The sequence below is a fragment of the Zingiber officinale genome, chromosome 5B (genome assembly GCF_018446385.1).
Source record: "Zingiber officinale cultivar Zhangliang chromosome 5B, Zo_v1.1, whole genome shotgun sequence".
Lineage (NCBI taxonomy): Eukaryota > Viridiplantae > Streptophyta > Magnoliopsida > Zingiberales > Zingiberaceae > Zingiber > Zingiber officinale.
The window spans coordinates 64,524,638-64,550,619 of record NC_055995.1 but is presented as its reverse complement, the minus strand read 5'-3'; the positions used below and the strand labels follow the sequence as shown (position 1 = coordinate 64,550,619).

At 41.3% G+C, this 25,982-nt stretch overlaps 1 protein-coding gene across 2 annotated transcripts in view; it reads right to left on the bottom strand.

The window, feature by feature from the left end:
• Positions 1–8,115: 8,115 nt before the first annotated feature.
• The window catches only part of LOC121984462 (starch synthase 3, chloroplastic/amyloplastic-like), a 56,238-nt gene continuing 38,371 nt past the window's right edge, over positions 8,116–25,982 (bottom strand). Inside the window, exons 11-17 of one of the 2 annotated variants that reach the window (XM_042537393.1) lie at positions 24,173–24,343; positions 23,261–23,389; positions 10,011–10,193; positions 9,768–9,899; positions 9,584–9,695; positions 8,919–9,042; positions 8,116–8,435 (exon numbers count right to left, since the gene is read on the bottom strand). In XM_042537393.1, coding sequence (XP_042393327.1) covers positions 8,306–8,435; positions 8,919–9,042; positions 9,584–9,695; positions 9,768–9,899; positions 10,011–10,193; positions 23,261–23,389; positions 24,173–24,343 — 981 coding nt within the window. In that variant the 3' untranslated portion in view covers positions 8,116–8,305. Of the gene's footprint in view, positions 8,436–8,918; positions 9,043–9,583; positions 9,696–9,767; positions 9,900–10,010; positions 10,194–23,260; positions 23,390–24,172; positions 24,344–25,982 lie in introns of those variants that run through there. The other variant, XR_006112908.1, reaches the window with a different exon arrangement.

Sequence of the window (25,982 nt, the reverse complement as noted above, 5' to 3'; positions counted from 1 at the left end):
TGAGGGCCCGAGTGCTAAGGGATTGTACTCGGATACCAATCGACTGGTGGTTTCATCAGTCGACTGGTGTAGTCGATTGGGCAGTCGACTAGGAGCGAACAGAATATTTCTGTTCGCTCGGCTAGTGTGGTGCAGTCGACTGGTATCGAGCCGTTGGGATGTAACGGTCGAATCTCCATATAGGGCAGTCGACTGGCACTTTCACCAGTCGACTAGTAAGTGGAGTTTTCCAACCCGTGGCCTATATAACCAAGCTTTGGGAGCTTGGTTAAGGTTGATGAAATTAGTGGTGGTTAACCCTAATTAGTAGTCAACTAGTGCCCTAGCAATCCGAGTGCTCTTGGTTGAGTAGTGGCGAGGTTTCTCCACTGACAAGGAGGATTGTACTATCCTGAGTTTTCAGGGATTAATCCACCGACGGATAGGGATCGTCCACCTCAAGGACAAGCCGTGGAGTAGGAGCTCTATTTTCCGAACCACGAAAATTGTCGTGTTAACGGTTTGCTTGTTTTTCTTTGTCTTTAGCCTCCTTTGTATTCATATTAGTTTGTATTTCCGCTGTGCAAACTAACAAGTGTAGGAAGCTATCGATTTAGGGGTGTCGTCCATTCAACCCCCCCTTCTAGCCGGCCGACCGATCCTTAAGTGGTATCAGAGCAAGGCCGCTCTCCGTCGAAATAACCGCCAAGGAAGCAAAGATGACCAGCTTGATAGATCCGCCAAAGTTTGAAGGAGGAAGTTTATGGGACATCACCTTTGGATGGTGAAGATGAAGAACTTCTTCGAGACGGATTGGGACACAATGATGGTGGTGGAAGAACCATTCGAAGTCCCTAAAGACAAGAAAGGGAAGAAGCTCCGACCATGATATTGGATGGAGGAGCAAAACACACGATCGAATGTCAATTCAAAGGTAATATCAATATTGGTAAATATTTTGCCTTCTAACGTGATAAGTCGTGTAGGTGAATACAAGAACGCTCACGAGTTGTGGAGTAAAGTGAAAATGGTTCTAGGAAAAGAACTCATGCCTACACAAGAAGAAGAAAAATCTGAATAAACGAATGAAGAAGATCAAGTAGAGAAGGAGCAACCGGAAGTTGAGCAATGTTCAACATCCGAGGAGGAGAAGGAAGATGAGGTATCATCAACATCCTCAAAGGTTGAAGAAGAAGTCAAGACAGAAGAAGAAGTCTTGGAAGTCAACCTAGTGAGCACCTCCACTGAAGCAAAGTCAAAGGACCACATTGTGTGCTTCAGGTGCAATGAGAAGGGATACTACAAGAGTAGGTGTCCAATGGGCACAAAAGAGGTAAATCCTAAACCTACTCAAATTATTTAAACACTAACAAGAGTTGTAGGAATGAAGAAGCCCAAAGGAGGAGATTGTGCATCATACGCTTCACGTGTTGAGAGAAGTGTCACTACCATACCAAATATCCCAAGAAGGAAAAGATCAAGAAGCTAGCACTATTGAAGAAATGGGAGAAAGAGAAGAAGAGGAGCTCAAGTCTAGGGGGAGCTTCAAGGGTAAGGGAGGTATACCCTAACTTGAATTGTAATTCAAATTCTTATTCTCCCATGCATGCTAGAAATAATTTCCATTATTTACCCATGCAAAATTTTGGATTTAGATATCATGATAGGAATAGGGTAAATGTAGATCATAACCCTAGGAGACTCATTCATGATAAATCTAGAAATTGTAGATCTAAGGAGAACCAAGACATCAATCCCAAGAAGGGGAGACACATGCCTAGGAAGGGAAGGTCTAGCAATGTCCAATGTGGACAAGTCAATTCTAGGTTTAGGAACCTAGAAAGGAAAAATCAAGCTTTAAAGGCAAAGCTTGATAGTTTGGAGAAAACCCTAGCTAGATTCACTGTTGGATCTAGAGGGTTGAGCATGGTGTTGGGTAGTCAAAGACCCAATAATGATATATCATGTTTGGGATATCGATCTAATGTCTCCAATGCTAAGGGAAAGTCTTATGCTAAGGTTGCATATGACTATAGCAAGGAGAAGTCAATAAATGGCAAGGGAAAGTCATTTAATGATAAGAAGAAATTATCCAAGGACAAGGTGTCCAAGGTTAAGAAGGTTAGGTTTGTAGGCCAAGTGTCACCGGAGGTGCACCGATGTGGCCTAGCAATTGTAGATGAGTCACCTAGGGATGTGACCAAGGTTAAGAGCTTTAGGGGAAGCTCAAAGAGTCAATTTGGGATCCATGGTCAATGGATCTCAAGTAGGCTTTACTTGGGAGTCTAGAGGAGCCATGGAGTGTGCCAAATGATTTGGAGACGGACTTGAGTCTCAAACCTAGGGAATTGGCACACATGGGATGTGTTTCATGCTTAGAAATATGACATTGGGGTCATATAGTATGATAATTGATTTTGGATGTATAGATGTCATATAAACCAATGCTAGGAATGCATTGTGGTTTAGTATGAGCAAATACATCAAGAGAAAACCAAAACTAGGACTTTAGGTCAAGGTTCAATTGAACCATTTAGCTAGTTTTGGATTTTATGTCAATCTTGGGATTGGTGATAGATATATTTTTTAATGTATTTTTTTCCAAGTAGACATGGGTAAAACAGACCTCTCCACAAAATTTAGATATTTTTGGATGTTTGTGAAATTTTTTGTGTATTTTTGAAATTGGGTTCAGAATATTGTTTGGGTTGAAAATAGTGTACCAGTCGACTGGTGCAGTTACTAGTCAACTGGTAACTGTATTTGTCGAACACAGAATGGTTCTGTGAGTTTATTTCGATAAGGGCAGTCGATTGGTACTTCTGTCAGTCAACTGATACCAGCCTGAAACTATTTTTCAACGTTGAATTTGACCAGGTCAGCTCGTATATGTGTATGAGATCCATAAGGGATAAATACACAAGTTTAGGGGTAGGTTGATGATCAAGTTTCAACAATTGGGATATTGTTGGAGCTTTTTAATGTTAGGCAAAGGGGGAGAAATAAGGTTTAGTTAGGAAAACCTAAAAATACCTTTGCAGTGGTGAAAATCCTAACTCGGAAGCTTAGGTGTAGGGGAGCCTTGTGATAGGTTCTTAAATAGCCCTGTGGGAAATTCCTAGCTCTATGGGGAGCATAGGTGTAGGGGGAGCCTTGTGATAGGTTCCAATGCATGTTGAATTATTTTTGTTTCGACAGTGTAAGTCTAAGTGTGTAGCCTAGGCGGTGTAAGTCCAAGTGTGTCGCTTTGGCAACGTAAGTTCATTCGGCAGTGTAAGTCCAAGTGTGTAGCCTTGGCAACGTAAGTCCATTCGGCGACGTAAGTCTAAGTGTGTAGCCTTGGCAACGTAAGTCTATTCGGCGGTGTAAGTCCAAGTGTGTAGCCTTAGCAATGTAAGTCCATTCGACGGTGTAAGTCCAAATGTGTAGCCTTGGCATCATAAGTCCATTGTTTTTAGTATATTGTTTTGCTATTATATTTTCCCTAACTTAAACGTATTGCCAAACATCAAAAAGAGGGAGATTGTTGGAGTAATCACGATGGTCTGTGCGACCATGTGTTTTGGTGTTTCGGCAAATGGTTTAAGTTAGGTTCCCCCTTGTATTTGAGTTGTGTAGGTTTGTAGGATACACATATAACTCAGTTTGATAGCTTCGGGTTTGGTGAAGGATGGAGCATCCAGGGACCGTGGACAAGACAGCAAGGACAAGGGCTGAGGGAAGCGACTTTGAGGCATACGCGAAGGATGGCATTGGGACGAGCAGCGGGCTTGGGTGCATCCAAGGGACGAGAGCCAAAGGAAGTAGGCTTGAAGGCAATAGGTCAAGGTTGTAATGAAGAGTCAATTGAGTCGTAAGATTGAGGGTCCGAGTGCTGAGAGATTGTACTCTGGTACCAATCGACTGGTGGTTTCATCAATCGACTGGTGTAGTCGACTGGGAGCGAATAGAATGCTTCTATTCGTTTAAGCATTGTAGAGCAGTCGACTAGTACTTTCACCAGTCGACTGGTATCGAGATGTTGGGATGTAACAGTCAAATCTCCACAGAGGGCAGTCGACTGGCACTTTCACCAGTTGACTGGTAGGCAGGATTTTCCAACCCGCGGCCTATATAACCAAGCCTTGGGAGTTTGGTTAAGGTTGATGAAATTAGTGGTGGTTAACCCTAATTAGTAGCCAACTAGTGCCCTAGCAATTCGAGTGCTCTTGGTCGAGTAATGGCGAGGTTTCTCCACCGACAAGGAGGATTGTGCTAGACGGAGTTTTCAAGGATTAATCCACCGACGGATAGGGATTATCCACCTCAAGGACAAGCCGTGGAGTAGGAGCCCTAATCTCTGAACCACGTAAATCGTCGTGTTAGCGGTTTGCTTGTTTTTCTTTATCTTTAGCCTTCTTTTAGTTTGTATTTCCGCTACACAAACTAACAAGTGTAGGAAGCTATCGATTTGGGGGCGTCATCCATTCAACCCCCCTTCTAGCCGTTCGTCCGATCCTCCAATATTCTTGACCCAAAGAAAATCCTAATCTTTCCAAGTTCTCAAAATACCCAATTATTTTAAATATATGAGTTCCTACGGGACTTCCCTCTTGCATCTTGCATTGAAATAAGGCTTTGGATATCTCAAACCTCTCATGCCTTACTTGCCCCTAATACATTTGTCTAAGATGTTCAACCATATCGTGAGCATCCATGTTCTCATATTGCTTCTGAATCTCAGAGTTCATGGTTGCATGCATAAGATATGACACATCTAATGCATCATCTTGATGACTTGCTCAAGGGCGTACAGTTTTCATTCTTGTTTGAGGATAATTCTCAAGTTTCTATATCGATCCAAGAAATTAGCTTCATTGAACTTGTCCTTATCAAGAATAGATCACAGAGATAGAGTATTTGATGTACTAGATGACATGGTTATCTCAATAATAAAATATAGAAATAAGTATTATATTCAGATCATTTAATTAGGCCTTAAATTAAATGATTCTCCCACTGAATTGTAAAGCTTGGTAGGAGCAAGTCATGGATATGATTTTACCCACACTACTAGTTCCAAACCCAAAAGCAATGACATTCAAGTGGGACAAGATCTATATTATACCTAATCTTGAGTTAGCTTTAGCTAATCGCCCAAGACTTGTATAAGTTAGGTAGGCAACATATACCAATTGAACAAGATCCATATTATACCTCATCTTAAGTTAACTTTAACTAATCGCCCAAGACTTGTATAATTTAGGTAGACATTGTTTACCAATTATATCATATGTAACTCTTGTATAGTTAGGCGAACAAGACTATTTGTTTGTTTTTCCATCTCATGAAATATATATTATAACTCATCTTGAGTTACCTTTGGATAATTGCCCAAGACTAGTATAATTAAATTACATCGTATGGGATATGTCTCTAAGTTCTCTATCCAATTAAGGTAACTTAGTTAAGTCATACCTAAAGTTCAATAGTCGGACATCACAATTATCCTGTCGCACTCTACCATGATAAATCGAGTCACTTTGCTTTAGCCAAAACCTGACTACAATTAATCGAGCTAGTAGTGAGTACCAAACTTTGGTAGGCATATAAAAGAACTTAATTACGATTAAACTACACGTGCATTGCATACAATCATGGAATATCATGACATACATCAACATATATGCTAAAATAAAATGTGACATGGTTATGGCCCCATCTACTATTATCTTCTCAAGCCAATGAAAAGATCGAAAGGTCAACCTAGGTAAAATCATCTCCTCCAAGTACTTCCTTGGTTGTCGTGTGTTGTTGTCCTTCTTCCTTTTTCACCATCATCTAGTACACTAGCTCTTTTAAAATTTATACATTATAAAATCTAAAAAAACCTCAAGTTATATTCGAGGGTAATCTAAATTTATAATAGGAATGAAAAAGATGAAAAGCGCAACACGTAGGTCGTATTATGAATTATAACAAACACACATATATCCAATCACATTGGGGTAAAGGGTCATAACCATGCACTATGTTATATAACATTCACAATAAATCTATGGCATATACTTTACTATAATTTCAACAATGAAGTATGAGCCGCAACGTCCCCAAAGTAAACTTATTTTGCAAACTCATTTGAATGAATTGCTGCTATACCTAAAACCACCACATACCTGAGACTAACAAAACTATTCACAACAGTTTGCGTGTTTTACACAATCTGTTCTCAACATATGCCAACCCGAGATCATCCATAGCCATGTATGTTTCTATCGAACGAAATCGGATTAGAGCACACGTTCATGAAGATGCTATATCCTTTAGTTTTCGTTCAACATAAAGAAAACACTCATAACATAATGCAAATCATAATAAAAGCTTCATGAAATTTCTATATCACATATTGAAATATTACTACAGCTTAATATACGTCTTCGCAAGCGGCTCTGATACCACTATAAGGATCTTGAGCGCAAAACAACACAAGCACAGCGAAATAAATAATTTTAAGATCCTTTCCAGAAGATCAATGTGAAGGAAACCGTATATTAATTGCGATGAGAGTTATACCTTTGATATGTAAATACAAACTCCCGATAGTAACTTTGTCCTCAATGGATCTTAGCACGATCAAGTGGCCGTGCCTCTACGATATCTACATAAACACGTTTCGTCCGTCTCACAAACTTACAATTTAGAGAAGAACCAACTTTTGTGGTGTTAGCCACTTACAAGTTCAACCAAAGAGGAAGGAGGAAGAAGATAAGAAGATCAAGAGTCTCTCATGAAAGAATAAACTCAAAAGGTCTTTTATATTCTTCAAAGAATATCAAGAGTTTGAAAGAATACCAAGATTCTTTGTCTTTTGGTATTCTTCCAATAATGATACCAATTAATCTTCATTAATTTATATTATCCTCTTAATGAGTTGGATTTAATATATTAGATTAATCATTAGTCCAATAAATCATTAACCCAATAAACTTAATTATCTCATAATTGATTCTTAGGGTTAATATTAATATTCACCCCATGTGATGAATATTCCAAGGAGCACCCTCTAGTGACCAGTCAAGGGAAATTAGAGAGCTACTTAAAAGACAATGGTGACGACTATTTGTGGGGTCCCTTTTGAGGCTTACTAGATGGTTAATTAGAAAGTTCAAGTGTCGTTAAGTCATCTACCACACTGTGGTTCTATGCAATGACGTGATCAATAAGAAGGCGGCCAAATAAAGGAGGGATTCGAGTTTTTAACATTTTCTTTAATTAGCATGAGCTATTCAGCTTGTATCGACTAAGCTTAAGATAATTAATCTAATCCTATAAAAATTTTCTACCCACTATCAAAATAAATTGAAACGCTCTCATAATAAATGGTCTATCAATTTAATATTCTTAGGTCAATTACCTCCAGAAAAATTTATCCGTTTATTCGTTAAAAGTAAAACTTAATACCCAAAAAAAATTAAAAATGTGCTCTGCCACCGTACCATTGCCCCCAAGGGCATTTGAGTTTTTAACATTGATGGCAAAAGGCGAATACGTTCGCCCCCAGCACCCCCCGTCAACCCGTCCCAGGGTCAACACGGAAGAGGTAAATCACAGACGACTACTAACCTTTGGAATAGTGACTAACACATAAGGGAAACATTTACCTCGACTTTGTCGAGATTCGAACCCCAGACCTCATTGATGACAACACCTCATGTGCTAACCACTAGACTCATCCGAAAGGAGCATTTGAGTTTTTAACATGTTACATATTGTGGTTGATTTACTAATGATTATTATCGAACGATGCCTATTTGTAATAGGTTAGTATCTTTGATCACCTTGGAGCATTGGCTGGCGATCTAATTTTGTAGCAACGCCACTTCATTAGATATTATGGCAAGGTTGTTGCACCGTTTGTATCTTCTTCATAAGTTCAATTGAAGGTGTCTTTTTTAGCCTTTTAAGGCGAACATGGAACCAAAGGTATAAAGCTCTTTGAGAGCTTTTAGACACTTAGAACTCACTAAATAACTCTAAATTTCTATGCTCATTAAGATCAAATGCTCAAAGCTCTTGTTGAATTCTACATTTTGGTCCAAGTCATTAATAAAATTTAAGAGACTAATAATAGTTGTGTTGCACCACAACAAAAGCTCATAAAACAAATATTTTCGCAAGAGTTACTATCATCAAAAGGAAATACTATCTTTCACCATCGAGCAAATGCATCAAATGATAATTACAAAAGTGACTTGGATTTTTCCAAGAATAAAAAACTGCATAAACAAGAAAGATCATCTGTAGAGATTTTCTACAAGATTTTACAATCCACGAAACTAAGAAATTACTATTTCCTTGCAGAATGGTAAAGCTCCAAGTAGTCCAGTGCAGGTCGATTCCACGACCAATCTTGCTCCATCACACGCTTGCATAATGAGGAGTACCACTCCCGGGCCTCAAACCAAGCAGAGAATGCTCTGGAACATCACATTATAAAATGCAATAATTTGGTTATTAGTTGCAAAACATAGCGGTTTCTCTTTACCAATGGAAGAATAAATAAGCTATCGGTATCAAGCACAAATTAAACAACATACATTTATTTTCTAAGACAAAAGTTGCTAGAACAGGTAGCACAACATCAGAATAATAGTATACAAATCAAACAAAAATGTCATAAATGTGAAATGTGATCTACCTGATTGCTTGGTAAACAAAATCAATAGCTCTGGCCCTACACTTAGCTTTGTAGTAATGATGATTTCAAGTTAGATAAAAATTTACTTAATTATAGTTGATCTGCTAAAATAGCATCTATTTCCTTTTTCAAAGAAAGCACAGCATTTAGTTGAATCAAGTAAATCTTATCAATGTCACAGAACCTTAAGTATATACCAATCACACTTCTGGCTTGAGAAATAATCAATGGAAAATCAGGAAGCTGGACTAGTGTAACATGCCTGTTGAGAGCATAGTCGACTGCACCGGCATCAGTTCCATCAAAGCTGAATCCATTTGGTTCAAGGCCTTGTGCTTGAGCTCTCTCTTTATCATTGTCAACGTCAAAAACAGTATCATAAAGTCCTGTAGAAGACAATACCTTGACGTTCAATATTTGAAGAATATAAACAGGTTTCCTTATCAAAAATAAATAGTAACAAACCACAGAAATTATAGACAACCAATTTACAAGTCACACATTACGTATGAACTATTCTGCTATTAGGAAATTGCATCAATGAAAAACACCAAACACTACAATCCCTTTTGGCCTTTTGGGATCCATGCAAGATTATTTATAACAAATAATCTACAATTTGACCAGATTAAGTTTCTATCTCTTGCCTATTTAACTCATTATCATAAAGCCACGTGTCTTCAAGGGGTCAGCTATCCTTGCCTCCATATTCAGTTGCTTGCTGAATTTTACCATTAAGCTCTTGCCTATTTAACTATCTATAAGTTTTATAGATCAACTATTCACATGTAATTGTGCAGTGTTAAAGCAAACACTAACATGGCCACTAGATTATTTTTTAGCTTCCATATTACTCTTATCGGGAATTCATGACTTAATACTGTTGTTTTAACAAAAATCAATAACTGGGACTTTTAGAGAACTAACCTCCTGTTTTGCGAACTACAGGAATGGAGCCATATCTCATAGCTATAAGTTGGGTCAATCCACAAGGTTCAAAAAGAGATGGAACGAGAATAAAGTCGGCACCAGCATAAATCTGAAGGACAATGCATTAGATCTCTTATATCAACGCGGGTGAGCACCTCCCAAGAGCAGTTAAACATCTTACCAGATGTGAAAGAGGTTCATCATAGGTTAAGCAAAAGCGTGCACGATCAGCATGTGAACTGTGCAACTGGTTTGCCAAGTTAACAAAATCATCCTGAATACGAGGATCTGGTGCTGAACCAAGAAGAACAACCTGCAACAAGGTCGCTAGACACGATAAGAGAATTAACTTGAATATATGGAAATATAAGATGTGGTGATAGGAAAAACATAAAAACATTGCTCTAAGCAGAGAAATCCCTGCCTGTCCATTTCTCTCAAGTGTTCGATGAACAGCATGTTTGATGAGGTGAATTCCCTTCTGAACTGTTAAGCGGGAAATAATACCTATTAAAGGAAGGTCCGATCTCTTCAATCCAAGTCTTTCCTGCAATGCATTTTTAGCAGCCTTCTTACCTTCCACCACATTCTCTGCTGTGTATGACACCTAAAATTCCATGAAATAAACAAAGATGTAGATATATTAGAAATTTTTTTTGACAGATCAGTAATTTTTTTTTAAAAAAAAAAGTAAAAGTTTTTGTATACTTCGACCAAGAGCTTCACAAGACAACGACTCTCCTAGCCCAACTGGAAATTAATGATATAACCATGTTCTAAGTTGGTAATACTAATTCTTCAGTCTTTTCAGTTCATTCATGGAAAGATAAATATGTTTCAAGGTACTTGTAAAAGAGACATTGCACAACAAGCCCTAGCATCCAAGGACATGAGAATCAAATGTTTTCAGAAGAATCTCTTTTATCATGAGTTTATGGCTGCTTCAGTCTGAAAGAATATAAAACTCCCTGCTCTAACTTGATACTCCCTAACCAAGCTTTAGAGAAGCAGTGAAACTAGTCATAATTGGCTCTTCGCTAGATATTGTTCTACAGCTAGAGCCAAAGTCCCAACAGACTATGCCAAAGGAATTAGCTGGTCATTTGGAACCAGATCATATGCATTAGCTGAACATTTAAAGTCAGCAGACTACCATTTAAAACCAGCAGTTTATATGCATTAGCTGGCCATTTAATGCCAGCAAATTTTATGCGTTAGCTGGTCATTTAAAGCCAGCAGATTTTATGCATTAGCTGCCATTTAAAGCCAGCAAATTATTATACAACTTTTATTATTAATTAGGATATATAGGCTATCTTTTGCATATTTGTATACAATAGTTTAGCTATTTTATGGGCTAAAAATCAGGTATAATGGATGATCCCGTCTGAAAGCGAAGAAGATGGCTGGCTGAGAAAGGTGGCTCGGATGTTGACGAAAGACTCTGACTCAGCATGTTGACGAAAGACTCTGACTCAGCAAAAGATGGCTCCAAGCGGTCCGTGTCAAAAAAGCGTTAGCACCCGAGCCAGGGAAGCACTCCGACGCATAAGTCAGTTACAGTCGAGTAGAGTGAACAATAGTATGAATGAACAGTGGCTATGAGTGTGTGTAATCACGTAGCATCCCATACTTGCGCCTGTAGATGGAGACTTTTTTTATAGTGTTACTATTTATGCATAAATCTCAAAGTGTTTCCAAAAAAGGGCAGACCATGAAGATGCTCTGACACCTTTCCCAAAATGGACCCGCAATCCCTGCGATTGACAGGATCGAAGCTTCTAGTGTACAGCTTGCAAATAGAATATTCTCTATCCTCCATGGCAAAAAATACCAAAAAGGAATATAAAACCATTGAGTTGAGGGGCCCACAATATGATTATATGACCAGCCGGACTACTCGACCGAGCTGGTTAGTAATGTTATCTTTGAGTGGCTAAGAAGTCTTGGCTCTAGAGAGTGCTGACTTGTCTTGAGTAATTCATCAATGTCGAGGGCCTCAGCGTCCGACCAGCCCAGCAATCCAGTCGGATGAACTCTTGACTGTGATGATCAACCACGCTGTCCTTGAACGTTAACCCTTCCTTGACTTTGACCGTCATGTCATCTAACCCTCTTGACTTTGACCTGACTCGGAGGCTCCACATCATCCGCCATATCACAAATCTCCCCCTCAAGTCTAGTCGGAAAAAGTTACAAGTCCGACTGACTAGACAATTGTGTTGTTTGCGCTCCTTATCCTCTTATCGGACGCTCATTCTTTGTCTCGCCACTCGGCTTACGTTGAGGCTACACTTAGTTTTTCCCGCTTTAAACGACCTTTGTTTCCCGTCCGGGCGCTCATTCTTTGTGTCGCCGCTCAGCTCGAGCAAACATCACTCTGATACCTTAGAAACAATGCACGTCACTTATCATTAATGCTTAACATAATGAGCACACCTTTTTCATTATAAGCTTGCTTATTGCCTCTCGTCCCTCATAAATGTCGTCGGTGTCTGGTTGACACGTGTCACACACCTATACAAAAGAATATCCGATGTGATAGACAACTGTTAAGATTCGATGTGACCGCTAGCAATTTAAATTCAACGATCTAGATTAAATCTCTCTTTTCGATGCATTTAATTGCACGTCTCTCAGGGATCTTCAGTAGGGTTTTTAAGGTTTGCTCTTCCACCCCACTTCATCGTTTTCACATTCCTATCTTCATCTTCTTCTTCCTCGTTTCCTGCACACTGCCGCCGATGATTGTTCGCACCTCTTGCTCCTCTATTTTCTAGTAAGTTCCATTTCCTTCCTTCTCCCAATCGTCCTTGTGCTCTTTTCATAGCTTTCGGTCCTCCCATTGCCGTCCACAGGCTCTAGTACACCTTTACTGCTTCCGATTTTAATGGTGAGGAGGTGGACAAGATGCGTCTTTCGTATCACATTCCTCCCGACCAACGTATTGTCATCCCCTCTGGTTATGATCGCCCCCATCTTCCGCCGGCCAATTTCATTGCCTTTTTCAAAGACCAGTTTATGGTCGGCCTCCACTTTCCCAGCATCCTTTTCTTTCTGAAGTTTGTTCTTATTTCCACATCCCTGTTCAATAATTAGCAACTAATTCTAGTAGGTTGCTGTGCGGGGTTATAGTGTTATTTTGTTTGTACCGAGTCCCCTATATCCTCGCATCTTCCACTACTTCTACTATCCCAAAAAATTTAAGCCGAGCGTATTCATCTTTCAGGCCCGCGTGGGCACTGTATTTTTTGATAAAATGCCCTCTTCTAATAAAGATTAGAGGTCTCATTACTTCTACCTCTGATCGACCCATCCAATAACCTTCCCGATGACTGGGTGACAAATGGAATTGCCCAACCCTCCCGAGTTAAGTACAAATGGGAGTTGGTCTACCTAACGGCCTCTGGTCAGCTAGCCGGTCTGAAGTAACGCATTCACAAGTTGCTAACTGAGGGAGTGTTGTACATATTTAGCTTGAGTCCCATACAAATCCAACTACCCCATAGCTTTGGTGAGCCATTCATCCTCCTGTTGCTATTGCTAAGTGACTCCACCAAGTTAGCAGATGAAGAGATGTAGAATTGGAGGGAAGCCGAGCTAGAGAGTCATGGGCTTTGGTCGATCGGACTATCCGAGGAGTCGACCGACGAAGAGGGAGCGAGCCAAGTCGCGTGGAGTGATGCGGTTGCCAACACCGAGGAGTTACCCCCTCCACAACCCTCCTTGCTATCGGTGGTTGTCTCCTTCGAGTCCACAACCTCAGTCGAACCCCTGATCATTCGTCATCGCCGTAAAAGACACTGCTCGGCAACACCTACCCGATCGACCGCATCTCTACCGCAAGCCTCCGCTGAAGCATCGACCTCACGAGCACCTTCTGAGCAAGGGGAGAGTTCTACATCCGCTGTTCATGAAGTGGCAGCCGATCGACAAATTCCTGCTTCTTCCGATCGGACGCCATCACTCTCTAAACTACCGATCGGAGCCATTCCCGCACAACCTGTTGGTGCAATCGACCTATGCTTGATCGATATGATCATGGTTTTGATGTGTGTGTCAAAGAGTTTAAGTTAGACTTTCATATGTGTTTGATATGTGAGTTTGGGTCTTGCAGGACTTGGTGAAACACACATGAGAAGCTTGGTGCAGCTAAGCTTAGGAAGCTCATCCTAGGGCTCAGATCCTTGAGTCGGTGAAAGATGGTGTGGAAGACATCCGAGGGACCGCCGGACGAGGAGCAACGGAGTGGAGCCGAGGGAAGCGGACTTCAAGGCAACGTGAAGGATGGCATGGAGAGGAGCCGCGGGCTCGGGTGCATCTGAGGAACAAAGGCCGAGGAAGAGGACTTCAAGGGCGACTCCAGAAAGGATGAGTGTGTGTGTAACAAGGTGCAGTCCAGTCGGTTGCAACTTTTAGCAGTCGACTGGTGCAGTTGACTGTATGTTTTAGCAGTCGACTACAACAGTCGACTGCATGTTTTAGGAGTCAACTGGCAACGAACAGAAGCGTTCTGTTCGCTCAGTCGGCAACGACCAGTCGACTGCTAAAACTAGCAGTCAACTGGTAAATGATCGTTAGCCAACCGTTGGTGCTACAAAGTAGCCGTTGGCTACCTCCAACGGTAGCACCAGTCGACTGATGGTTTTGCCAGTCGACTGGTGCCGAGATGAGTTTATATGATGATCAACTCTGTCCTCTTATTTATAGGAAGCTTTGGGGCTTGAAGGAGGTTACTCATGCTTATTGAATAACTCCTTAGCAATTGTCCAAAGCTTCCAAGTCATTCTCTTCCTCCTAATCTAAGTCTTCATCTTGTAAAAGGAATAGAGCTTTGTGAGAGGTTGTACTCTACCGAGGAGTAAGAGCTAGCCGAAAATTGCCGGGGATTGATCCACCGAAGGGTCAAGAGTTTGTCCACCTCAAGGACACGCCGTGGAGTAGGAGCAAGCAATCTCTGAACCACGTAAAGGGATCGTGTTAGCGTTTGTATTCTTGTTTATATTCATTGTTTTAGTTTTCGTATTTCCGCTACGCACTAACGTCTTGTAGAGAAGAAAGGAATTGGGGGTGGCCTAGCTATCCAACCCCCCTTCAAGTCGGCCACTGATCCCTTACACAACCCATCTCCTTTATGCTACCACCCCCGACTACGCCGATGGCGCCTCATTCGACGATACACTCAGCTGCCCTCTCCAAATCAAAGACCAGATCCAAATCCAGTTCGGAGCCAAGTGATCAAGGTAAGCATAAGTGGATCAGGGCCACCCTCAGATTGCCATCTCATGAATAGCTCTGCACTCACCTGACCAAGTCGCTGGCTCCCAAGCATGTAATAAAGATACTAGGCCCTTTGGCCCAAACTTGGGCTGATTCCCGTGCCCGGGCGACGTCGAGTTCACCTGAAGAGCTAGTCGACCGTTTTAGTCAAGATATCATAGGGGTAAGCCTTCTTTGTACTTATACGTTCTTCTTTCTTGTACTTCAACTAACCTTCTCTTCGCTTTGATAGTTCTAGGTGGATGGCCTAGCTTTATGGCAAAAATTTGCTAAGTTGAGCCATGAGCACAAAATTTTGCAAAGCTCAGTCGGGGGAGCGAGCACATCACAAGGCTAGGCCAAACGTCTATCATCAAAGGAGACTCAACTAAAGAAAGAGTTGGATAGCCAGTCGGAGCTACTGTTGGGGGGTCGAGTGGACCCTCACCGTGAAAAAAGATAAGACTCATGACCAAGTTGTCCAACTCGAGAAGCTGTAAAAACAAGCTCAAACATTCGAGTCGTGCCTCCACTCGGCCAACGCTAGGAAGCTAAGGGCCATAAATGATTTGGATATCAAAAACAAAGAGGTTGGCTAGAAGAAATAGAAGCCACGCTCCTCTCAGAACAAGCCAGCCGAACGGCGGAGCAAGCAGTTCAGGAACTTCAGCTCGAGGAGAAACAACAAGCTATTAATGCCAAAGACGCCGAGCTGGAGGCCTCAAAGGCCGAATTTGCTAAATACAAGGAAGGAGAGTCTGGTCGGCTAGAGAGCCTTAGAGTAGAGTATCTGGGCTCTAAGCACTTCAACCAAATGCTTGCCGATTGGACTTACCAAAACGTTCAGCTATGGAGCGAAGGGGGCCATCAAACAACTAAGGGAGGAAGGCTATCTGATAGCCCATATCCCTAGACATTTCATCAAGCGTCAAAAGATTATAGAGAACATCCCGGACGACGCTTTTCCTGATTTTGCATAATATTTTCTATAAAAATTTTCTATGGCTTTGTAAGAACTAACCACTATATGGCTCTGTATAAATTCTCTAGGGATATTTTCCTTGTCATCCAGGCTCTTAACACTTTCTCTGCCTTAGCATTTTGCCATGCCTTTTACTTTCCTTAGACTTTATGCTCTAATTTATTCAAATGCTATTTTTTAAACGTTGCATAACGACTAATCCTTAAAAGTTATAAGTATGCTGCCTTCAAGCATGTAAGCGAGTGTCTCTGTAATGTGGTTGAATGGCATGAGAATCAGAGATTTAGTCGTGAGAGCAAGCTCACTTATAATTCGGTCGATCGGCGCGAGAGTTTGTGACTTAGTCGTGAGAGCAAGCTCACTTATAACTCAGCCGAGCGGCGCGAAAGTCTGGGACTTAGGCATGAGAGCAAGCTCACTTATAACTCGACCGAACAGCGCGAGAGTTTGGGACTTGGTTATGAGAGCAAGCTCACTTATAACTCGGTCAAGTGGCACGAGAGTCTAGAACTTGGTCGTGAGAGCAAGCTCACTTATAACTCAGCCGAGCGGCTCGACAATCTGGGACTTGGTCGTAAGAGCAAGCTCACTTGTAACTCGGCTAAACAGCGCGAGAGTCTGAGACTTAGCCGTGAGAGCAAACTTACTTACAACTCAGCCGAGTGGTGCGAGAGTCTTAAGTTGGTTGTGTTAATTACATAAGTTTTTAAAAGCTACACCATTTAGTACAAACGTACTCTCAAGCCCGACAGGGCTGTAGATGATTTGCGCTCCAGGGTTGGTCTAAGTTTTTTCCATTCGAGTCTTGAAGGTATTAGGAATAGAGCCGAGCTTTTGCACCACCTTGTATGGTCCACCTCACTATGGCTTCAATTTGCTGACATCGTCGATCGGTTTAACTTTCTTCCATACTAGGTCGCCAACCTAAAAAAATCTTGGGATGACCCTCCAATTATAGTTCTGCTTTATTCGCTGTCGATAGACCATCAGCCGCGCAACCGCTTTGTCTCTGATTTCTTCTATAAGATCAAGATCCATAAGGCGCCGATTGGAATTATCTTCATCGTATAGTTGCCTCTTATCAAACTCTATTCCAACCTCAACTGGTACAATTGCTTCTCCCTCGTACACCAGATAAAAAAGGCTTATACCCGTGACTTTCCGAGGTGTAGTGCAGTAAACCTACAATACACTGGGTAATTCATCGACCCAACTCCCTCCAATATGATCAAGCTTGGTCTTGAGCCCTTTGATGATTTCTCTATTGGTGTCTTCCGCCTGGCCGCTACTTTGAGAATAAGCTACGGAAGTACACGCTTGTAGAATGTCATAACTTGAACATCATTCTTGGATCTTTCGCCTTTGGAATTGCCTTCTATTATCCGAGGTAAGCTTTTAAGGAATGTCGAACCGTCAAATGATGTTTTGCCATAAGAACTAGATGACCAGCTGCTTAGTTATCTTGGTGGCTCGACTTCCACCCATTTCGAAAAATAATTCACAACTACTAGGAGGAACTTTATCTGACCGGACGCCGTTAGAAATGGCCCTATAATATTCATTCCCCATTGGTCGAATGGGCAAGAGACAATTGAGATCTTCAATAATTCTGTGGGTTGGTGTGAAATGTTCTGGTGTCTTTGACATGATAAACAAGTGGCTACAAGCCAAGTCGAGTCTGCTTGCAGTGGGTCAAAAATATCCAACTAATAGAATCTTCCGAACGAGTGACCAACCGCCCGGATGACTCTCGCATGAACCTTGATGCACTTGTAAAATATACTGTATATTGTTCGATCCAACACACTTGAGAAATGGACAAGAAAAAGCTCTCTTGTATAAATAATCTTCCACTAATATGAGTCGATCGACTCTCTTTTTTATCATGCGTGCTTGCTCCCAGTCGACAGACAAATTTCCCTATTGAAGGAACGAAACCAAAGGCGCCCGTCAATCACTTTGTATTTCCTCTACAGCTTGCCGCTCAATGTGAGCTATTAAAGTCTCCTCAACCGGCTTATCCAATGTTTAGGGGCTCAGGGAACTGGGTAACTTGACCAACTCGTCTGTATACTGATTTTCTGAGCAGAGAATTTTCTATAGCACCACCTCTTGAAATCCCGCTTTTAGCTTCTCAAATACCTCTGCATACAACTTCAACCGCTCATTATTTATTTCGAAATTACCGGATAGCTGCTCAACTGTTAGTTGGGAATCCAAGTAAATCATAACCCGGGAAGCTCCCACATGTTTTGCCGCCTGCAAACCAACTATCAAAGCTTCATATTCTACTTTATTGTTTATAGCCCAATACTCGAACAATTGCATTCTGTCTTCACGAGGAGAAATCATAAAAATCCCGACTCCACTACATTGCCGAGTGGATGATCTGTCCACATAAATCCTCCAAGTTTCTTTCGGTTCAAGACTTTGTATTTCAGTTACAAAATCAGCTAAGGCTTGAGTTTTGATAGTTGATCGGAGTTGATACTATATATCATATTCACTTAGCTCCGTGGTCCACCTGATCAACCTTCCCAACACCTCTGGATTGATAAGCACCCGACCCAAGCTACTATTAGTTAAAACAATTATAGGATGAGAAAGGAAGAACGTAATCTCCAGGCAGCTAAAACCAGCCTGTACGTAAACTTCTTAGTGGCATTTAACGTCTTTTAATAAATGACTTAAAAAATACACAGATTGTTGTTCATTATCATCTACCAACACTGATCTGATAGCCCTTTCATTGACCGACAAGTATACCTAAAGCGGCTCACCAACTGTGAGCTTTGCAAGTATAGGTAAAGAAGATAAATAATCCTTAAGCTCCTTCAGCGCTTTGTCACACTCGGTATCCCACTGGAATTTTGTGGTTCAGTAAAGAATCTTGAAGAACGGTAGACTCCGATCAAATGATCTCGAGATGAATCGAGATAACGCTGTGATTCGTCCGGTTTGGCATTGTGCTTCCTTCAAATTGCGTGACGGGGGCATGTCTTAGAGAGACTTCACCTTACTCGATTAGCTTCAATTCCTCGCTCTGACACGATATAGTCGAGAAAGCATCCACTCTTGGCCCCAAATAAGCACTTATTAGGGTTCAGCTTGAGTCTGTACTTCCTCAGGATCTGACACATCTCCTCTATATCTGCACAAATCAGCAGCTCAGAGGGATTTGATTAATATATCATATACATATACCTCCATATTTCTGCCGATCTGCCTACGGTACACCTTGTTCATAAGCTGTTAGTATGTTGCTCCTGCATTCTTTACTCCAAACGGCATAACATTATAACAGTATGTTCCTTCAACAGTGATAAAGCTAACATTTTCTTGATCTTCTTTTGCCCAGGGACTTGATGATAGCCCTAATATGCATCTAGCATGTATATTAACTCGTAGCTAGCGGTCGAGTCCATCACCTGATCAATGCGTGGTAGAGGGTAGTAATCTTTTGGGCACGCTTTATTTAAGTCTCTAAAATCAATGTAGACTGGTCACTTGTTCCCGAGCTTGTACACCAACACCACATTTGCTAGCCAGCTTGGGAATTGAACTTCACGAATATGCCCCGCTTCAAGTAATTTGTCCACCCTCACTCAAATAATTTAATTCTGATCGGTTCTGAAATCTCTCTTCCGTTGTTTGACCAGCCGAGGGTCCGAGCGGGCGTGTAATGCATGCTCCATTACTGCTGGTGAGATACCCGTGAGTTCATGAGGCATCCAAGCAAAGACGTCCTTATTACACGTCAAGCAGGCAATCAACTCTACTTTATTCTTAGGGCTTAGATCGGTAACTATTTGGGGGTCAGGATAAATTCGCACTTCCTCTTTTTCTTCATAAATTAAAGTTGAGGCTTAAAGTTGGGGGAGCTTCCTGAATAGCATTAACCTCCACCTATTAATTTTTCCGAGCGGCACAAGCTTCAGCCCTTATCACTTCTACATAGCACTTATGGTCCACTAACTAATCTCCTTTTAGCTCGTCGACTGAGTCATCAATCGGGAATTTGATCTTTTGGCAGAATGTGGAGACGACTGCTCAGAACTCGTTCAACACCAGTCGACTCAAAATCACATTATAAGCCGAAAGTACGTCCACCAAGATAAAGTTTGACCGACGAGTTCTCATGAGCGACTCTTCTCCATAGAGATAGCCAATCAGACTTGTCTGATCGACTACACTTCATTTCTAGTAAACCCGTAAAAAGACATCGGTTGAAGCTCACTCTGATCTATCTGAAGTTGCTCCAATGTCTTCTTAAAACTGATGTTGACCGAGCTACCTGTCAATAAAAGTGCAATGAATATTATAATTAACTATCATGACTTTAATAATTAAAACATCATCATGGGGTATCCCCACCCCTTCCAAGTTTTTGGGATCAAAACTAATTTCTAACCCTTGTGCTTTCTCCTTGCTGTAACCGACCGCATGAATCTTTGGTCAGCGTGCATGTGACTTTTTGGCCTGATTGGAATCACCATTAGTCGGACTGCCCACTATCATACCAATGTCGCCTCGAGCGGCATTGCTACTATTTTCTTCTTCTTAAGTTAACTAGTGAGGCTGTTCTGCAGGGACCAAAACCGATGCTTGGTTGTTTCTTTGTTGGGGCCTTTGCTAGTTCCAATCGACCCTTGCAGGGCTCCGGCTTGGGGGTCCGTTCGATAGGTGATGACGATGATGATTAGGAGAAGGGGATCGCTAGCGAAATCCTCGATCGGTCGATCTGTGCAACTCTTGATTATAATGGTAGCAAGTTTCTGTATTATGAGTTCCCAATCGGTGATAGGTACAAAACCTATGAGCCCACTATCGGGCTCATGGAATCGTGCCCGCTCGGATTCCACATCTTGAACTATATGCGGCCTTGGCTCATGGTGGTGCGGCGAATAACCCAATTGGGGCCCTTTAGGCGACAAAGCAGGAGGAGACATCAACACTCAAGAGCGGCAACGAGAGCAGGAGTCACCTCTTTCTTCCCAGCGGACTAAGCTTCTTCAACGTTGATGTACTTTGTGGCTCGTCCGAGTAAATGATCGAAGTCCCTCGAAGGCTTCTTGACGAGGGATCGGAAAAAATCACTATTGTGAGAGAAGGCACTCACAATCTCTTGGGTGACCGAGGGGATGTCAATGGCCACTTGATTGAATTTTTTGGTGTAAGCCCTCAATGTCTTCTTCGGCCCTTGCTTGAACGAAAACAGACTCAACGTCGTCTTATGATAGCGACGACTGCTGCCAAAATGATGAAGGAACACCTAGCGAAAATCTTTGAAACAACATATAGATTCGGATGGGAGTCTGTTAAACCAGCTCTGTGCCGAGCAGGGTGGTGAGGAACACTCGGCACTTGACTCCGTCCGTATATTGATGGAGGATCTATGCGTTCTCAAATTTAAGCAGGTGATCCACAGGTCAGTTGCCCCTCTATATTCCCCGATCGACAGGGGTTGAAAATGGGCCAATAATTTGTCTTCCAAGATCTCTTGGAAGAACAGCATGCTTGCCCGCTCAGGAAGATTGTTGATCACTGGGGCTTTACCTTTACACTGGTCACGAGCTGGTGCATTTTCAGAAGATGATCCTTGGGGCATTTCCGCTCGACCCATATCATCAAGGGGTGTTCGGAACAATGCCAGGTAACATGCAATCGACGATGGAGGCATGGGCGTAAGGCTAGTCGGCTGCACTGGTGATTGCGAGAAGGCGGTCAGGGAGGGTGGATATGTTAGAGCCTAGTCGAGTCCCACGTTCGGTGTACTGGCCAGTCGTAGATACAGCCAGGTCGTTCGGCAAAGGGCACTCAATCGTCGCTTGTTGTTGCACCATTCTTGCCGCTCGAGCGGCTATCAATAGTTCTAAATCCTCTTGCAACATGGTGAATTGCCCAATCTTGTCTATCTTTACATTTTAAATATAGGTGATGTTCTCACAGACGGCGTCAAATATGATCCTGTCTAAAAGTGGAGAAGATGACGGACTGGAAAAGGTGGCTCGGATGTTGACTGCGGGAAGATTGACTCAGCAAAAGATGGCTCCAAGTGGTCCTGCGTGTCAAAAAGAGCGTCAGCACCGGAGCCAGGGAAGAGGTCCCCGACATAGGCACTCCGATGCTCAAGTCAGTGACCTAGTCGAGTAGAGTGAACAATAGTATGACTAAACAGTGTCTAAGAGCATGTGTAATCACGTAGCATTGCATACCTGTGCCTATAGATGAAGACTCCTTTTTATAGTGTTACTGTTTACGCATGAATCTCAAAGCGTTTCCTAAAGAGGACATATCATGAATATGTTCTGACACCTCTCCCAAAATGGACCCGCAATCTCTGTGATTGACAAGGTGGAAGCTTCTAGTGTATAGCTTGCAGATAAAATATTCTCTGTCCTCTGTGGCATAAAATCTCAAAAAGGAATATAAGCCCGTTAAGTTGAGGGGCCCACAATATGCTTACGTGACCAACCGATCGAGTTCTTTCTATGACCTAATCGGCCATCGCTTGCATGGGCGGCCGATCGGATTTACAGAGTGTCGGAGACTCATCCCTCACTTAGCTTATCTATTTTAGCCAAAGAGCTCAATCTGACCGGGCGTCCAGTCTGTCCAATCGGACCATAGTTTCAATCGGCTGGACTACTCGACCGAGCTAGTTAGTTATGTCATCTTCGAGTGGCTAAGAAGTCTTGGCTCTAGAGAGTGTTAACTCGTCTTGAGTAATTCATCAATGTCGAGGGCCTCGACGTCCGACCGGTCCATCAATCTGGTTGGATGAACTCTCGACTGTGATGATCGACCGCACTGGCCTTGGATGTTGACCCTTCCTTGACTTGGACCGCTGTGTCATTTGGCCCTCTTGACTTTGACCCGACTCGAAGGCTCCACATCATCCACCATATCAATGGGGATACAAGGAGAGATTTTTTCTCCTAAAGCTCTCTAAGTTTTTCATCTGTTTCTGCTCAAAGTCGGCTAAATATTTTCAGCCTAACCCAATACTAACAGCTAGAGCCAAAGTTATGCAACTTTTGGACATTGTGTTGAACAAAGGCTGACTGAAATCACTGCACTTGCATATTTATAGTTATGCAAATTCTGCAAGCATCGTTCACGTAATGGGAGTCTAAATGTCAACTAAATGATTGCATGGTTGACTAATGAAAGTTCTGATGAAAATTCACTTATCCAGTGGGTTAATTTATCATGCTGCCCTAGTTATACTACATTTCAGAGATGGAATCATTGACATCGACTAAGCAGTAACTAGTAACCACTATTAGTTACACTTTACATCTGGATATCCTAACTTTAATCATGTTCTCAATAAGAGTATTACAACCAAAATTAGAAAGAAATTGCACATATAGAAAGATAAATGTAGAAAAATTATGTAGCAGACACGTTGAAAGAGTCAAAGGTGTTACTGGGATGAAGTGATCATTGTATGGGTCCCAGATATCTGGATCAATGCCATTTACAATGCCATGGAACTTGAAGAGATGAGGAGATATTGCAGGATTTCCAGAAATCTCTCTCGAGTATGTTTGTGACACCTGCATTGACGTCCAACAAGGATAGGAAAAGAACAAATTGCAGTAAAACCTTATTTTTCTTATTCTATTCAAAGTAGAATTCATACAAGTACAATTAAGTAAGATATTTGAATGTTTAAACCTGAATCCATAAATTAAAACCAAACATGTAACATAATAATAGAAGAACATCATTGTTTACATTTTATAGTTTACATATATGATACCAAGATGGCAAGATGCAATTAGTAGTGGTGTTCAGACCATCTAATTTAATAGGTATGGGTCCACAATGCAAGATATAATCTGAATTAATGAGGACATCAAAGATTGAAGCCAGAGATACTGAATATACCCAGTATCTTTTGATCAGTCCCACATTGCTCATGGCGTTATGCATAGAATAGAATGAAAAAACAATTCAGTCATGCTCGAGTTTGAGGCCTACCCTTTTAAAGGCATAGGGGATTGTTTCTGGATTGAGTAATGACAATTTAAGTAATATTTGACATTTATATATCATAATACACTTTGACAACCATTTCCCCAATATAAAAAAAAAGTATTCAAAAGAGCAGACAGATCCATCGATGAACTATCATATTGCAACAAACATCTGGAAGAAAAGAAGATATAAACATGTTAAATGTACAATAAATTAACAAGACAATTTCCAGAATTAAAAGTGAAAAGGAAACTATAGGAAGGGTAACAAAAATTTTGTATAAAATTTTAAAACTATAGGGAAAAGGACAATTATGATAAATTCCATAAATACTATAACCAAGAGAGCTAGATACTAACAGTAGTAGCCTTGTCAGCAAATTTCATCGCTCTACCAATGTTCTGTATCCCAAACTCTAGATTATGAATTGTAAAGACAACTCGAGAATTACTCAGTCCACAGTCAATGTAGTGTTCTTTAAATAACCATGCTACAGGAGCACTGGACCAATCATGGCAATGTAAAATATCCTGTCCAAGCAACAAACAAAAGCTTAAGATTTGTAAAGTAAAAATAAGATCCCGCAAAGCATATAATATAGGATAAGATCAGTTCGAAAGTAAAGGAAGCTTACATGAGAGGTAAACTTGTAATATACCTGGATCATTGAGTCCCAGTTGACACAAGAAGTATAGCAGTCCAAAGAAAATCAGAATGTAAACTATTCTATGCAGTTGTTGTTGGATGAAATCTCTTGAAGTCGATCTAAGTGGTTTGGGTTTTGGTCAGTCAGCTCATTGGTACGTCAACAGCTCAAACTGGTGGGATGCTGGTATGACAATACAAACCATGTCCTTTTAAATAATCAACACACCTTTCCAATTGTCAACACACAGCTTTGGATGGATTGACATTATTTACATACCCTTAAGGCTAAAACCTTTCATCTCAAAAGTGTTACACATAGGCTAATACCTCTACATGAACAACCACGAGAACCTCATGTGGTACTAACAAGCTAACACACAAGCACCTACCGTGATTCTAACAAGTTTGATTGCATTTGTCTTGCAAGAAAGTTTTAACTTGAAAACTTCGTTGATTCACCACTCCCCCATCTCGTAATGTAACTCGTATTTGAATCGACTATCCGCTCCTGACAAAAGCCACCATACCAACCCCCATGCCAAAAAGGAAACTCTTGCAAATTTGCTCATCGATGCTCAAAACAAAAAACTCATAGACATGTCATATATTCTTTTTTTTTTTTTTTGGTAATCAAGGTGTCTGGGCTCAAGTAATCCTAGATGTGGGTGGCCTTCCCCCCATTGGCACACCAGGTAAATCCAGAAGCACAAGCGGATCCATGCTAGTAGCCAACTTCCTAGAAAAATGCCCTGCAATGCGCCATTGTTGGAATTAGAACCATGAGTGATTAGGAGTCTGCTGAACGCTTTGCTGCTACACCATGCCGGGAGGTTGTGTCATATATTCTTTCAAGAATAGGACTTGAAAGAATAGGACCAAAGGCTATTAGGAATAATCATTTTCCAATACTAATGTATAGAAACCTTTATCAACGCTACCCATTGGTGCATGGCCCTAGAAAGGAAGAGCTAGGGAGGACTGGTTGAAAATTCTTAATTTGTTGATGCCCAAGCTCTTGAACAATTACAAACCATGTCTAATGATTCTACATTGTAAGAAGGGGAGAGCATACATATTTGTCATTGGCATGCCTTCTAATCTTATCCAACTCCTTCAAAACCCATGTGGAAAAAATACCAGAGGACAATATATCATTGATGAGAATCTATCAAACCCCAGTAGATAGAAACACTTTTTGCCTTGGTTGAAGAGGTTTACCACTTGTGAGATAAGATTTCCAATATCCTTAATTTGGTGTTCCATCCTCAGTTGAAACCCTAAGTACTTGATAGACATAGGTGTGATAGGGAAAGTAAGCATGCAATTAATTTTACATCTCAGTTGTTGCCAGTATTAGAAAGGTCGATTTTTATCAAGATCAATTTTGAGTTTTCTGAATGACAAGAAAGCTTCTAAGGTAATTCATAAATTGCAAACTGCTTGATGATTCACCAATGGAGACTGATACAATGTCATTGGTTAACTGAAGTATTAGAAACCTTAGTGTTTAACACTCCCAGA